The 14,106-nt window shown below is 32.3% G+C and overlaps 1 protein-coding gene and 1 pseudogene across 6 annotated transcripts in view; one reads left to right on the top strand and one right to left on the bottom strand.

Moving 5' to 3' along the window:
- The window catches only part of ANKRD31 (ankyrin repeat domain 31), a 107,400-nt gene that overhangs the window by 83,641 nt on the left and 9,653 nt on the right, over positions 1 to 14,106 (bottom strand). For 4 of the 6 annotated variants that reach the window (XM_036225947.1, XM_036225951.1, XM_036225948.1 and 1 more), the window contains exons 3-6: positions 13,831 to 13,937; positions 10,831 to 10,871; positions 7,714 to 7,790; positions 759 to 802 (exon numbers count right to left, since the gene is read on the bottom strand). In XM_036225947.1, coding sequence (XP_036081840.1) covers positions 759 to 802; positions 7,714 to 7,790; positions 10,831 to 10,871; positions 13,831 to 13,937 — 269 coding nt within the window. The remainder of the gene's footprint in view (positions 1 to 758; positions 803 to 7,713; positions 7,791 to 10,830; positions 10,872 to 13,830; positions 13,938 to 14,106) is intronic. The other 2 variants (XM_036225949.1, XM_036225952.1) reach the window with 1 other exon arrangement.
- Positions 1,192 to 3,741, top strand: LOC107506431 (annotated as a pseudogene).

Here is a 14,106-nt window from a genome sequence, read left to right as displayed (position 1 = left end):
TAAACACGAACTAGGAGCCAGACATCATGAGTTATCATTGCTCTCAGTTCTCACAATAATCCTGTGAAATGAATATCACTAGCTATATTTTACTAGCAGTAAATGACACACTCACCCTGGAACACATACCTATCCAGTTCCAAATTTTATGCTCTTTCCCTTGCTTTCTGGTCCCTGACCTAAACAAAGGCATAGGGGCAGGACTGTGTAAGGTACAACTGAGATGAAGTAAAGTACAGGTATGATAGGGTGGGCCTACGGAGGTCCTTGATTGTGTGAGTCCTTGTGGGCAGAGGCAAGTCTTCCAGTCTTCTGATTCCCCATACAGCAAGCAGAATGCAAAGCCAAAACAAGCACTCAATACATAGTTAAAGATTAGCAACTGAATATGGGAAATCAGTATCTAGGAGATATAAAGGAAATAAAGGAACTAGGGTAACAGAGAAACCAATAGAAAGTATTTCTGCTACATCATCTCAGCAACTAGTTTGATCATAAGTTATATGCTTCTCCTCTAAGAATAGGAGGTTTACATTGCTAGATAAGAAATACAGATCGAGAAAATACTATTTCATTAGAGGTAAAGAATAACAAATACTGGAAGGGGTTGTCAGACAAAAATAGATTTCTATCTATTGAAATGGTTTGGTCATATTCTTACAAGGGGAAGACAGTAAATGAGCTTAAGACTTTAATAAATATAATTTTAAAAAATCTAAATCCATGATCTTCAAAGATAATCTGTTATAGAGACCAACCTTTTCTGGGTGTGTCAAAACTTGAGGATTTTCAGCTGTAGGCCCTAAAAGATAACAGAATATATTTACATTCCAGTTTTATTAAAGCACTAAAAATATATCCTCTCTATCAGCATTTCTTAATCTTTTAACTTGAAATGACTCCCTCAGATGTTCAAACATTTTATAATTATTATACCAATTTGTTGACATAAAAGTATCATTATGTTGGCAATAAAGTCATAAAAAAAACTTTCCATTTCTTAAAAAAGATTTTACATGAAGCCAAATAAAATTATAATTATTTGAAATTAGTTTAGCTAAAAACCAACCTTTCTATTTTGGCCGAGTTGTTCTAAGTATTTGTTAACTACATGAGGAAAAATCCTATCTACTTTCTCAGTGTCAAAATCTCTTCCATTATAGGTATAGAATTCATACTGTCAAGTTAGGCATGAAAAGAAATATACCATGTAGGGCCAAAAGTAATCAGGGGATTTTCCTAAATGTGATTTCACCTTCACCATCCACTCCTTACCCTGCTACCTCTGATATGAGCTGGCTGACAAAAACCTACACCAACTTAAGCAGGATCAAGAGAAAAGAAATTTCTTCTACTCCATTTCTCTTGCCTACTTTCACCACCAAGGCCCAGGCACTCTGACATACTTAGGTAGGAATTCAGGGCTCACTGGCATTTTGAGTATTCTTGAGTCATTCCTTTGGTTTCTTTTGATTAGGCAATATCTATAGCCAGAGTATGAGTAACTATCTGCTGAATCTCAGATTGCATCCTTGCAAGCAAGACAGGTTTTTCAAGGGAAAAAAATAAGCAGAAATATGCTTACTGAGCTTTTCATCCAACAAAAACCTATTGCTTTTGCTCATTTGACCTTTGCCATTTGATAAAAAGCTATGAAAATCAGCTAGGAGAGTTAATACATGATATTCCATGCCACAGGATGATGAGCAAAAAGTCATAAGAACAAATAATTTCTTATCCTTGCATTAGAGCCCTTTGTGCCAAGCAATAATGATATATTACACTATCTATATCTTAGTTAAAATTTTATATGTTTGCTTAAAATTTAATGCAAATAAGGGAACTTTCTTTTAATTAAGTTAATTGGGCTAACATTGGTTAATACAATTATATAATTTTCAGGTGTACATTATAATTTGACATCTGTATATTCCGTTGTGTTTACCCCGTCTATCTCCCCGCTCCTTCCCCACCCCCTACCCTCTGCTAGGTAACCGCTAGTCTATAGTCCATGTCCATGAGTCTGTTTGTTTGTACTGCTCATTGCTTTTAGGTTTATATCCCACATATAAGTAAATATCATGTGACTTTCAACTTTTTCTGTCTGGCTTATTTCACTTAGTATGATTATTTGAAGGTCCATCCACATTGTTGCAAATGGCAGTATTTCATCTCTTCTTATGGCCGAGTAATAGTCCATTGTATATGTGTACCACAGCTTCTTTAGCCAATCATCTATTGTAGGACACTTCAGTTGCTTCCTTGTCCTGGCCACTGTGAATAATGCTGCTATGAACATTGGTGTGTAAATATCTTTTCGGACATGGGTTCTCAAGTCTCTGGGTAAATACCCAGTAGAGGAATTGCTGGATCATATGGTAGATCAATTCCTGTTTTTGGAGGAACCTCCATACTCTTTTTCCATAGTGGCTGTACCAATTTGCAGTCTCACTAGCAGTGTATGAGGGTTCCTATTTCTCCACATCCTCTCCAGCATTTTTTATTGCTTGTCCTGTTGATTATAGCTATTCTAATACCCATCTGGCACCACACATAATTATTACAGTATTATTGACTACATTCCCCTAGGTTGTACTTCACATCTCCATGACTATTTCGTAATTACCAATTTGTACTACTTTAATCCTGTCACCTTTTTCACCCAGCCTTCCCACCTAGGAATCATCAGTTTGTTTTCTGTGTCTATGAGTCTGTTTCTGTTTTGTTTATTCATTTAATACTGTAATAATCATGTGTGGTGCCAGATGGGTATTAGATTAATCAGGGGGATCATTTCATAATTTATATAAATATCTATTTTATATATAACATATATGTTATATATAAAAATTATATAAATGTAGTGATGCTGTACCCCCCTGAAACTAACATAAAATAATAATGAATTGACATTCAATATTATTTTATATTAGTTTCTGGCTTGATCAGAAGATGGGATTTCCACCTAATATAATGGGTCCTGTGGTAGAAACCACGGTCAATCTTTACAACCTTTTTCTGAAATATGCAACCATGGTAGAAATAAACTCAATGATAGAGGATTCAGATGGAGCTGTGCTGTATATGGATGCAAAGATCAACTTTAATCGCAATTCAGCTTACTGCCAAAAGAAAACCTTTGACCTACAGGACCAGACCCAGGAAGATGAAATGGACAAAGATGCAGCTAAGACAGATCTCAACTACATTGGCCAGATGGGAATATAGGCTGTCTAGTAAATGGTGCTGGTTTGGCTATCGCCACAACAGATATAATAAAATGTCATGGAGGGACTCCAGTCAGCTTTCTTGATGTTGGTGGCGGTGACATAGTTCATCAAGTAATAGAAGCATTTAAGCTTATCACTTCAGACAAAAAAGCACTGGCTATTCAGATCAACATTTTTGGAGAGACCATGTAGTATGATGTTATTACACAGGGTATAGTTATGGCAGTAAAAGACTTGGAAATTAAAATACCTATTGTGGTACGGTTATAAGGTACACAAGTTGATACCAAAGAACTGATAACATACAGTGGACTTGAAATTCTTGCTTGTGATGACTTGGATGAAGGTTCTAAAATGGTTGTAAAACTCTGAAATAGTGACTTTAGCCAAGCAAAACCAGGTAGATATGAAATTTCAGTTGCCAGTCTCATCTGAGAACCCAGTGGATGGTTTAAGGTATTAAACTTGCTATAAACGTTAAAAATACTATGTTCTGTATTGTTACTGTTCCTTTTCTCTTTAGTATGTGAAGATTATAATTGCCATCTAGGCACAAAAACTTTTAAAAGCATTTGGTCTTCATTTAATTCTACTGTGATTGTCTGCATAAAGAATGTGTATGCAGCTGACTAGTTCCTTTTTCTGCAGCCTTCCTTTTTCACTTCTACAGAATGTCACTTGCAATATGCCAGTTTGTTATTGTTGGGTACAACATTCTTCATTGATATGAGTCCTATGAATAAAGTAAATATGAAGATAAAACTTTATTATTTGATATTAGAAATATATCTAATAACTAGCCTTGTTAGTAAAGCAATATAATTATAAAGGTGTTTTATATAAGAACTGTTTTTCAACACCAAATACGTAACTAAATAAATCAATCACTATTTATAAATGGAGCTTTCAAACACTCCCCAGAATATTCTTTTAAGTATTTTAGTGAAGTAACTAGTTAATTATTTGAAAATTCTTTTACTCATTACAAAGCACTGATAACTGCAAGTCTCCATGATCATATGGGTATTGAGAAGAACTGGTAGGTTTGTATCAAATAAAGGTATACTTACTAAAGACTTGACAGACAAAATTAACAATGTCAATTTAAGTTAATAAAAATCTCCCAATGGGGTGGCGGGGGGAGAAGCAATCAACCAAACCAAATCAAACCAAGCAACAGATACAGCTTTAATTATCCTTGCAAGGAGATTTTTTTGTTTTTAACAAACTCTCAGCTCCTTGGGGTGAGTGGGGTGAGGGGGTAGAGTTCAAAGAAGATTTCACTCTCTTCCTTATTCTCTAAATTATTAAGAAAAAACCCACAAAGTCAGCTATGTTGTTTTTAACCACCTCATCATCAAAATGATCATTCTTTTATGCCAATAGTTAGTATTTAAAATGTGAAAAAGTAATATAATAAACTGTATTATAGTAATTTGAGTACCATGTTAAAAAACACATGTAGGAAGAATTCTCATTTTCTAGCTTCAAAATTTATAATTTTTATTAAAAAAAAATTTTCTTAAATTCTTGTCTCTCCTTTAGCAAATTATCAAAAGATTTTGCACATTTCTACTTATCACTTAAAAGAGATTAAATGTATGAGAAATAATTCTAAAGTGACAAGTCAAAATAAAATGCTCAAAGGAGCTAAATTTTAACTTATAAAAAAACTATTTTAAGACTAACATTGTCATAATTACTAAAGATTGTTTACTTATTTTGATCATTCTACAATTTGGTTAGAATTACTTTTTGAATGGAGAGGGAGAAGATAGGATTGTATTAGAACAGAGTCAGCTATAGTAGCTAATAATTTAATAAAGTGCCAGGAAGAGAAGTGAATTACCAGTTTCATGGGTCTCTAGTCACAAAGGCTTCTTGGCAACAAGAAACACCACAAAGTTATAATTCTAGTGCCCAGGGCACTTTTAAAAGAAGAGTCAGTAAAAGATTTGTGACTCAGAAGTTCACTGGGGGTGGTGGCAAGAATGCACAGATACCAATCGCACCGCAAGGCTTTAATGGCACTCGGAAGACCAAATGGGTAGGAGGTTGGAAGTGTGGGAAATGCAGGACATAGTAGAATTCTGTTTTTCTATGAATGCTGGGATTGAGTAAATGAAAATAAAGTGAAAAAAATGAAAATAGGTCCTTTGTTTAACTACTGCTGACACCTGTCATCAAAACCCAAAAGAGGAAAAGGAATGCCCACTTATTTACCAAAAAAAAAAAAAGACTTCAACCTCTAAGATAGTACCTCTATAGCTTTTTGTCTGTTTCGGTCTAACTATAAACTTCATCATATAAAAGATGCTGAATAGGTTTCACCGCATTTGAAGGGTATGTTTGGCATAGTCTGAATTATATTAGGCTATTTGTTATTGACTTGCCATCTTGAAAACCAGAAAGGCTTTTAGACTTGGAGGGAAACATTCTTATTCTTTGTATTTATATGTGTTTAATGGTCAATTTATTAAACTTAAATATCTAACACATAAAATTTAAAACCGTTTCTTTAACAATTAAACATTAATTACAAACTTAAGTTTCTTTAAATAATTTAAACTACAAATTTAACATTTTTCCCACTTCAAACATATTAACTTTTAGACAAAACATACATGAATACGATGATTATAAAATATTACTGCTCTTAACCTAATTCCAAAATAACAATACACTGGTGCAATCCATTCTATATTATTTCTATACTTGTTCTTATATTTTCTCAAGATTAAAGTCATACTAAATTTGGTACCTCCCCAGGGTTACAGAAATTGTATCAGATCCAAAAGAATTAACTTGTTTGACCAGCCAAGGTGGCAGAATCTGGGTTCCTGACTGGTTTTTTGTTGGACCATGAGACCAATTGTTTTCTCCCAAGATGATTCAAACCTGAACAAATCAATTATCTGGCTTTACTTTTAATAAGTAAATACCTTAAACTTCACAAAAGTTATTTTTTATAACCCAAAGTTTTGTCCAAGAATGCCATCTTTAAGTTTCACTTGACCAGTGTTATAAAAGCTTTTGTGCTATTATTATTATATACTGACCTGTTCTGTTAGTATTATTATAAACTAATGCTCTTTTAATATCTTTTAATGATTAGCAGGGCCAACTAAGGCTTTAATTTCTTAAAGATGAGGGATTTAATCTGTGCAGAGAAGTCTCCTTAATTGGATATCAAGTTAATGTGTCACCTTGGGACATAATTAGATACCACTTCTAACAAGTTTTTATGTATGACTGCTGGTGCTGTACCAAGGAAAGGTACAATTCTTACTCCAGGACTACGTGACTTACAGTTCTGTTTTCTTTCTTCTCTACTTACACAGTGATAAACAAAAATATCCTATGACTTATAAGCAAATATGTACTTAACAGAGAAAAAATGCACATGTATTAACAGGCCTCTTTCTTAAAGCCATTAAAAAGTTTTAAACATTCTACTACAGTCACTTTACATATTGAGACTACCTTTTAACAATATTAATATTTTTTTAGTATCTTTATGAACTCATGTTTTCACAAATTTATTTCTATGAACTAAATAAAATAATTGTTGTCCCCTGCCCTTAATTTGACACAGCTTGACCAGTTAGAGTCCCATTGACCTAGCTCATTATCCTTTTAGCACTGCCTTCAGACATCCTTGAAAGCATCTTTGCCTTCCAACAATGGTAGGATATTTCAGACTCTGCCTATTATCTTCATGCTCCAAGATAGATAGCTATTATTTAAGGATTCCTGATTTCTTTAGCATTCGTACATCCACAGCATCCATATACCTGGCACAGAGTAGGCTTAATAAATATTTCTTAAGATATGAACAAATAAGATGACAAACCAAAATCCAAGCACTGAGAATGCATGCAAGAGTTGGTGATGGGCATAAGCGGTATTGTTATTGCAGTAGCAACAGAGCAGAAGACAGAGCTTTTAAAATTAAACTTTTTCAATTATAAGTTGTCATGTCCTTGTGCCTCTTTATTATAATACTAGGTTTCACTGACCAATAAGAATATTTACTACACTGTCAACAACATACATAATATTCACTCTGAAGAAGTCAATAAGAGACACCTTAAAGATAAAGACAGCCATCCTCTAATACAGGTGAAACCAAGTTAAATGGCCTGCATGACTGACTGCCTGTCAAGAAAGACATGACATACATATTAAAAATGCTAGAACAGAAAAAACAAACCTTGCTTTCAAGTTTGAATCCCAAAATTACAAGTCAAAAGAGTAGACATTTGGAGTAGCAGGTATTGACTGTACCTGAGCTGCTTGTCATTTAGGCAACTTCATGCAGCATGATCCAAGGTCAATGACCACACTGATTTCGTAGGTAAAAATGGATGGTAGCAACGCATAGTAGACTAACCCAGTTGTAAATAAACCCATATCTAACTAAGCCTTCTATTTTTAGGTTAAAACAAATTTACTTTATATGACTCTATCCATGAAAACATACCTTGAATGCTTTGGTGATTTAGTGAAAGTTCAGCTTGGGGCAATGACACAGTGAACACTGGACAACCTTTTCTAGTTCTAAAACATAAATCAATCAACAAATAAACAGCAATTTTAAACTGGAAAGAAAAAAACATTTCTCATTCAAATACGATTTAAATGTTTTTTCTTCATTTAAAGGAACTTCAAAATAGAGTAAGTTGTTTTCTGGGCTACAATTCCAATTACTTTTACAATTATTACCAATTTGTTAACAATATTTCAAGTGATTGCAAATATGGAGAGAGCTGAAAAATTAAAGAATGAACTTTAGGAGTGTAAAGCTAACTACATTTAGGTCTGACAATAACTTTGGAGATGACTGTCTCCTAAATAAATAGGGGTAGTGGGGTCAGGGGAAAAAATTGGTCCTGAATTATGTAGCTATCTAAATTCTCGAATACACTGAAAGTTTATCATTATACTTTAGACGTAAGTGAAAGTCACTAATAAGAAAATTTTCAGACATTATTTATCATTCTTATATTTCACAGTAGGTAAAGATAGGACATACTGAATGAAAGAGGCTGAAAGCAAAATAAAGGCTGTTCCTAATCTGCAGTTTTGATCATCTGACATGGGATAATTAGAAGCTGACTAAAGAAAAGCGATCGGTTAATTATTTCTTTCCTCAATCTAATTTACTACACAAATGCAATCGAGATACTTTCCTTTAAAAAAAAAAAAAAGCCTCTAGTTTCAGCTGTTTTAAGAGCAGCTATATCTATATGAATCCTAAGTAAGAATAATAAATTAAACTGTCTCTCCTGTCTAAAAATAGAAGTGATCAATATGTGCTATCTTGAAAATGGAAATGAAACTGCTCACATAGAATAATCCTGAGGAAAACAGAAAAGAATGCTGATTTTTTTCCCCCAAAATGTAATTTGTTGGGAACAAGCTGATTTAAAATAAAATAAAATCATAGTTTGAGTTGGTAACAGAATTTTTTCTTTAATTACAAAGGAGAATTTAAGACATAAGTCTGAAAATAAAGAAAACTTTCATCTATGTAATTAAAAAATAGTTAATTATATTAGGCAAGACTGCAAACAATGTACATATCCAACACAGAGGAATGATTAAATAAATTATAGTATAGTCAGGTTATGCAGTGAAATATTATTAGGCCATTGAAATTCATATTTATAAAAATATTAATGAGAAAATAATTATAACTACTTAAAATTTAAAACAAGATACAAAACTATCTGTGGAATGATCTTAATTTTTTGGAAATATGAAGAAAAACATATAGAAAGCCTAAAATAAAATGTAACAAAATGTTAACAATTGTTCCCTCAGGGAAGTGAGATTATGGATGCTATGTTGGTCTTCCTTAGTCTTTTCTTTTTTTCCATTTTTGTAGATGAACTTATATTTCTATTTATTCAGTAAAATGTTTTTTTGAAAACAGCAATTCTCAAACATTTTGAAAAATTATTGAAGAAGCCAAAGAATTTTTGTATTTGTGACTTATATTTATTTATACTTACATATTAGATATAAAATGGAAAATCTCTTTAATTGAAAAATAACAGCATGTTAATATATTTTTATGAAAAATTAAATTTTTTAAAATGAAAAATATTAATGAGAAAAACAGCAATGTTTACATTTTTAAAAACTTCTTTTAGATATGGCTTAATAGAAGACAGCTGCCATCTCATATCTGTTACTACATTCAATCTTTTGCCATATATTGTTTTGTTTGAAGAACATAACAAAAATTTGGCCTCATGCGAATATGCAGTGGGAAAACCAAGGAATATTTTAGTAACTTTTTCAGATAATTGTGCATATTCTTTTTTGATATCACACTAAAACTCAAAGCAATAATTTCCTTAAAGGTTACGGGAAATGTAGAAACTGAAACAAAATCAATGAACTTTTTATTTTGTTACATTATAACCTACTGGTCTATCTTGCATTTTGCACTCATCTTTATCTGTGCCTGGTTTTGTGACATCATTCATTACTCTTTTAGAAAATACTGAGTTATGCAGATTTTATTGATATATTTCAATATAAAACAGCAAAAAGATTACCTTCGTAAACATTACCACTGATTTTACCAGAAAATTTTAAGTACTGGAAAACAATCAAGGCCAAGGTGATATACACAAATTTTCCTAAACTCTAATTTTCATTTGAAAGCTTGAATTTTTTTCTTTAGCAACAAATACCAACAGCCATTTTCCTTAAAGTGTCTGGCTTGCTTGCTTCATTTTCAAGAAAACATCTGTCACATACCCAAGAGTGAATAACCAATTTGTCTGTCAGTTATTCTTTCAATTAAAACAAAAGTGAGGCTAGCTTGCTTACAATGCTTACAACTCAAACAAGTGCATAAATGCTCTCCTTAAGACAACTATCACACTTCAGCGTGCATAGAAGTACTTTAAGCATAGTTTCCACTTCATCATCTAGAATATCAAAGATACATATTTAATGGTAGAGATTTAATAAAGAAAACTTTTCTGCTTCATAAAATGTATTTAGTGAAATTGACTTTTTTTTCTTTCTTTTTTAACTGTTAGTACATGGCAGTGAAAAACATGGTGACTACTGGTACTATTTGGTGCCACTGCTCAAATCCTACTAAGGCTCCAACATTTACCTACCATTTGCTTTAGCACTATAAGTGCAAATGTTAATACCACGAAATAGGCAATAATGTGTTGGTTATTATAAAAATGGTTTCAACCACACAGACCTTCTGGAAAGAGTCTTAGGGATTCCTAGGTAGGCCACAAACTATACTTTGAGAGTCATTGTTTTAAAGATACTGAAAAGATAAAGTCTCTTAAAGTATAATAGTCGCATAAGTCTAATTTCAATAAGCTCTACAAATAGTTCCTTCATGCTATGATATAAATTCACTTTTAAAATAATATTAACACAGAAGCAACTTAATCTAATTCAGTCTTTCTTATAAAATGAAACCTGAGAGTGTAAGGGGGCAATTATTCAAAACTAGTTAAGTCTAAAACTCTTAAGAAAATGAAGGATCATTTTAGATGTGCAAAAAGGCAAAAAATATCTACAATATAATAAAGTCAAAAATTGATATGCTTACTGTAACAGAGACTGGTTTTGTTCCATTTCATCTGGAGGCTGCTAGAAAGAAAAACAGTATTTTCCAACTGATGAATGCTAACCCAACGCAACAAACTAAATATTTAACATTTAAGACAATTCTGTTACTCTTAGTGTCTTTTTTTTGTGTGTGGTGAAATATTTATAACATAAAATTTATCATTTTAACCATTTTTAATGTACAATTCTTTGCATTATGCACATTTACATTGACGTGCAACCATCACCATGATCCATTTCCAGAACTTTTTCATCTTTGTCAACTGAGTCTCCATAACCATTAACATTAAGTATCTGTTCACTCCTCTCCCAACCCTTGGCATCCATCCTTCTCCTTTCTATCTCTACAAATTTGAAAACTCTAAGTATCTTATATAAAAGAAATCATACTATATTTGTCCTTTTGTGAATGGCTTATTTTACTTAGTATAATATCTTTAAGGTTCATTTATGTATCAGTATTTCCTTTCTTTTTTAAGGTTGAATAATATTCCACCATATGTACCACATTTTGCTTATCCACTCATCTGTCCATGGACACTTGGATTGGTTCCACCTTTTGGCAACTGTGAATAATGCTTCCATGAATATGGGTAAACAAATATATTTTTTTGTCCCTGCTTTCACTTATTTTTGGTATAAACCCAAAAGTGGAATTTCTAGATCATATAGTAATTCTATGTTTAATTTTTTGAGGAATCACAAACAATGAGCAAGAATTCCAATTTTTATACATTCTTGTCAACTAATGTTATTTCAGTTTTTTGATAAGAGTGTGAGGTGGTATCTCACAGTGGTTTGTTATTTCCTTAATGATTAATAATGTTGAACAATTTTTTATGTGCTTATTGGCCATTTGTGTAATTTATTTGGTAAAATGCCTATTCATGGCCTTTACCCATTTTTATATCAGGCTGTTTTTTGTTGTTGAATTGTAGGAGTCTTTATGTATTATGGATATCGATCCCTTATTAGATCCATATTCAATGTCAAGATGTTTTCTTTTAAGAGCTTTACAGTTTTGGCTCTTTAGTTTTTGTCTTACCTCTTGTCTATAAAAGAATCTGTGGAACTTAAGAGAGTGTTCCTTCTTTTTATTCATGGTTTTTCTCTTCTCCTAGTGTATTACTCTATAATGATTTCTGATAAGCCACTCTTGTCAGATTCTGAGTTCTAGTATTTTTCTCGAGGGCCAGAAATTATGCAACCTCTGTGTTAGTGTTAAATGTTGCATGGAGTATGCCTGATTCTTAAGTCATGCCAGAAAATCTTAAGTTGTTGTACCCCTTTCAAAAAAGATAAAATACACTGATAAAATGCTTCCATTTGAAGATTTCACAGCACACTGGCTTTTATTACTTTAACAGGAATCATTACCTTAAATATCTTACTAGCATCAAAGAAGATCTTTAGAAAAATATCTCTCTTTGGGGGCCCTCTATGTCTGTTTCTATGTAATAAAGCTTTTTGAAAATAAAGCTATTAGCCTGAACTTCTAAGCATTCTTTGATCACTGAAACAGCCATAATAATAACAAGAAAACACAAAGTATTGTAAAAACTTTAATCTTCTCCAATTAATGTTCATTGTTATTTACTGAGAATACATCCTTATAATACTTCAAGGTTGTCACATTGCTTTCACATACACACTTCCCAAGCAGACTTTACAAAGCAAGAGACCAAACGAGAAGATGGCATTTTAAGAAATAAACCTAGAAACTCCCAAGAATTCATTAAACAGAGTATACTTATATATTACTAGATATTTCTGAGTCTCCACAAAGCAATTCATTCAAATATTTTTAATACTCACTTCATTTATCTTACTAAAGGACCAGTGGCTCTTCCTTTTGAAGGCTAATTATTACTTGACCCTACCTATATAAGGAAAATGTGAAAGATAAAATAGCAAGAAAGAGGAAGTTTGTTCCTGACAGCTGATATTTTTTTCTCTGTAGGCAGAAATACCACTCAGAGATAATGCCTCTGAATATAATGGAAGCTGGAATTATTCATTCGTTAATCAACAAAATGCAATGATATACTTCAATCAATTCTTTCTAGGGATCCAAATTACTACCAATCCTTTTGCACATATAACTGCCTTTTTACTTTGGCTCCTACATCCCTATATTTTGACATCAAACTGTAGAGTTTTGTTTTGTTTTACATGTGGGGAGTAGGATGAAAGAAAGTTTTAATAGTTGTGTTAGTTTTGAAGATTTGGAAAAGGAGCAAATCTATTTACATATCCTTAACCAAAAAAACTACCATCTACTATCTGAGATCATTCTCTTCAACCAAGTAAGTCATAGATTACTGGGAATGGAAGAAATCTGTCCAGCCAGATTAGACTGATCAACCCTCACTCTCCGTGAGCATTCGATGTCTCATACAAACTATTCTTTTCTTTCATTCCTTAAGACTTTGTAGGTATCTCTGGTTAGCTAACTTATGCATGCCAAGTGCTAACTAAATCATCCCTTACCTTTTCCTAGGGAGATTACTTTTAAAAAGAAACAAAAATTTGTATATATGTGTGTGTACCCAGATACGCACTCACAACACACACAAGACAAAAGAAGGGCTTTTTAGTGGCTCATGTCTTAAATTATACCACAGACTAGTATCTTCCTCACAAGGTTAAGACGACCTTTAACATACAATGGAGATGAAAACTGTAATTATTACATCTTAATTTAAACTATTTTAACCTTGCATTCTTCTTTTCTTTCTGGTAGAGACCAAGAAGAGAAAAATAAAGGAAAGGGGAAAAAAGGAAATATTTTAACCCTGCCTCCTAAAACAACTGGCCTTCACCAAAGTTGTGGCAAAGAAGCAGAATGACTGTTTAAGAAATAAGAAAAAACTGAATAAGAAAGAAGCAGCAAAATAGACAAAAAGAATTAATTATTAGTTAATTTGAAATAATATTTTCAATTTTTAGTAAGAATGTATTTAATCAATATGCTACACACCTGTAAGACTGCATCCTCACTAAGAACAGAAATCATATTTTTACTTATTTCCTCTTGTGGATCTTCTCTGATTTTGAACTTAAGTTGAATCTCAGGAGAACGTGTGCCTAGAATGAAATATGATCATAAGTCATCTGTAACAGTTTTATTGCTCTGCTTTGCAATGAATGACCCAAGGATTTCACAAATACTACAAAATATCATTAAAAATCATTTTGTGAATCTCAATTTCCTAACTGTCACTTTTATGTGTCAAGGTTTTTAAATTATTAAGAA

Source organism: Rousettus aegyptiacus, unplaced genomic scaffold, assembly GCF_014176215.1.
Source record: "Rousettus aegyptiacus isolate mRouAeg1 unplaced genomic scaffold, mRouAeg1.p scaffold_m13_p_8, whole genome shotgun sequence".
Classification (NCBI taxonomy): domain Eukaryota; kingdom Metazoa; phylum Chordata; class Mammalia; order Chiroptera; family Pteropodidae; genus Rousettus; species Rousettus aegyptiacus.
Note: the sequence above shows the minus strand (reverse complement) of the source record. Positions and strands in the feature narration are given on the sequence as shown.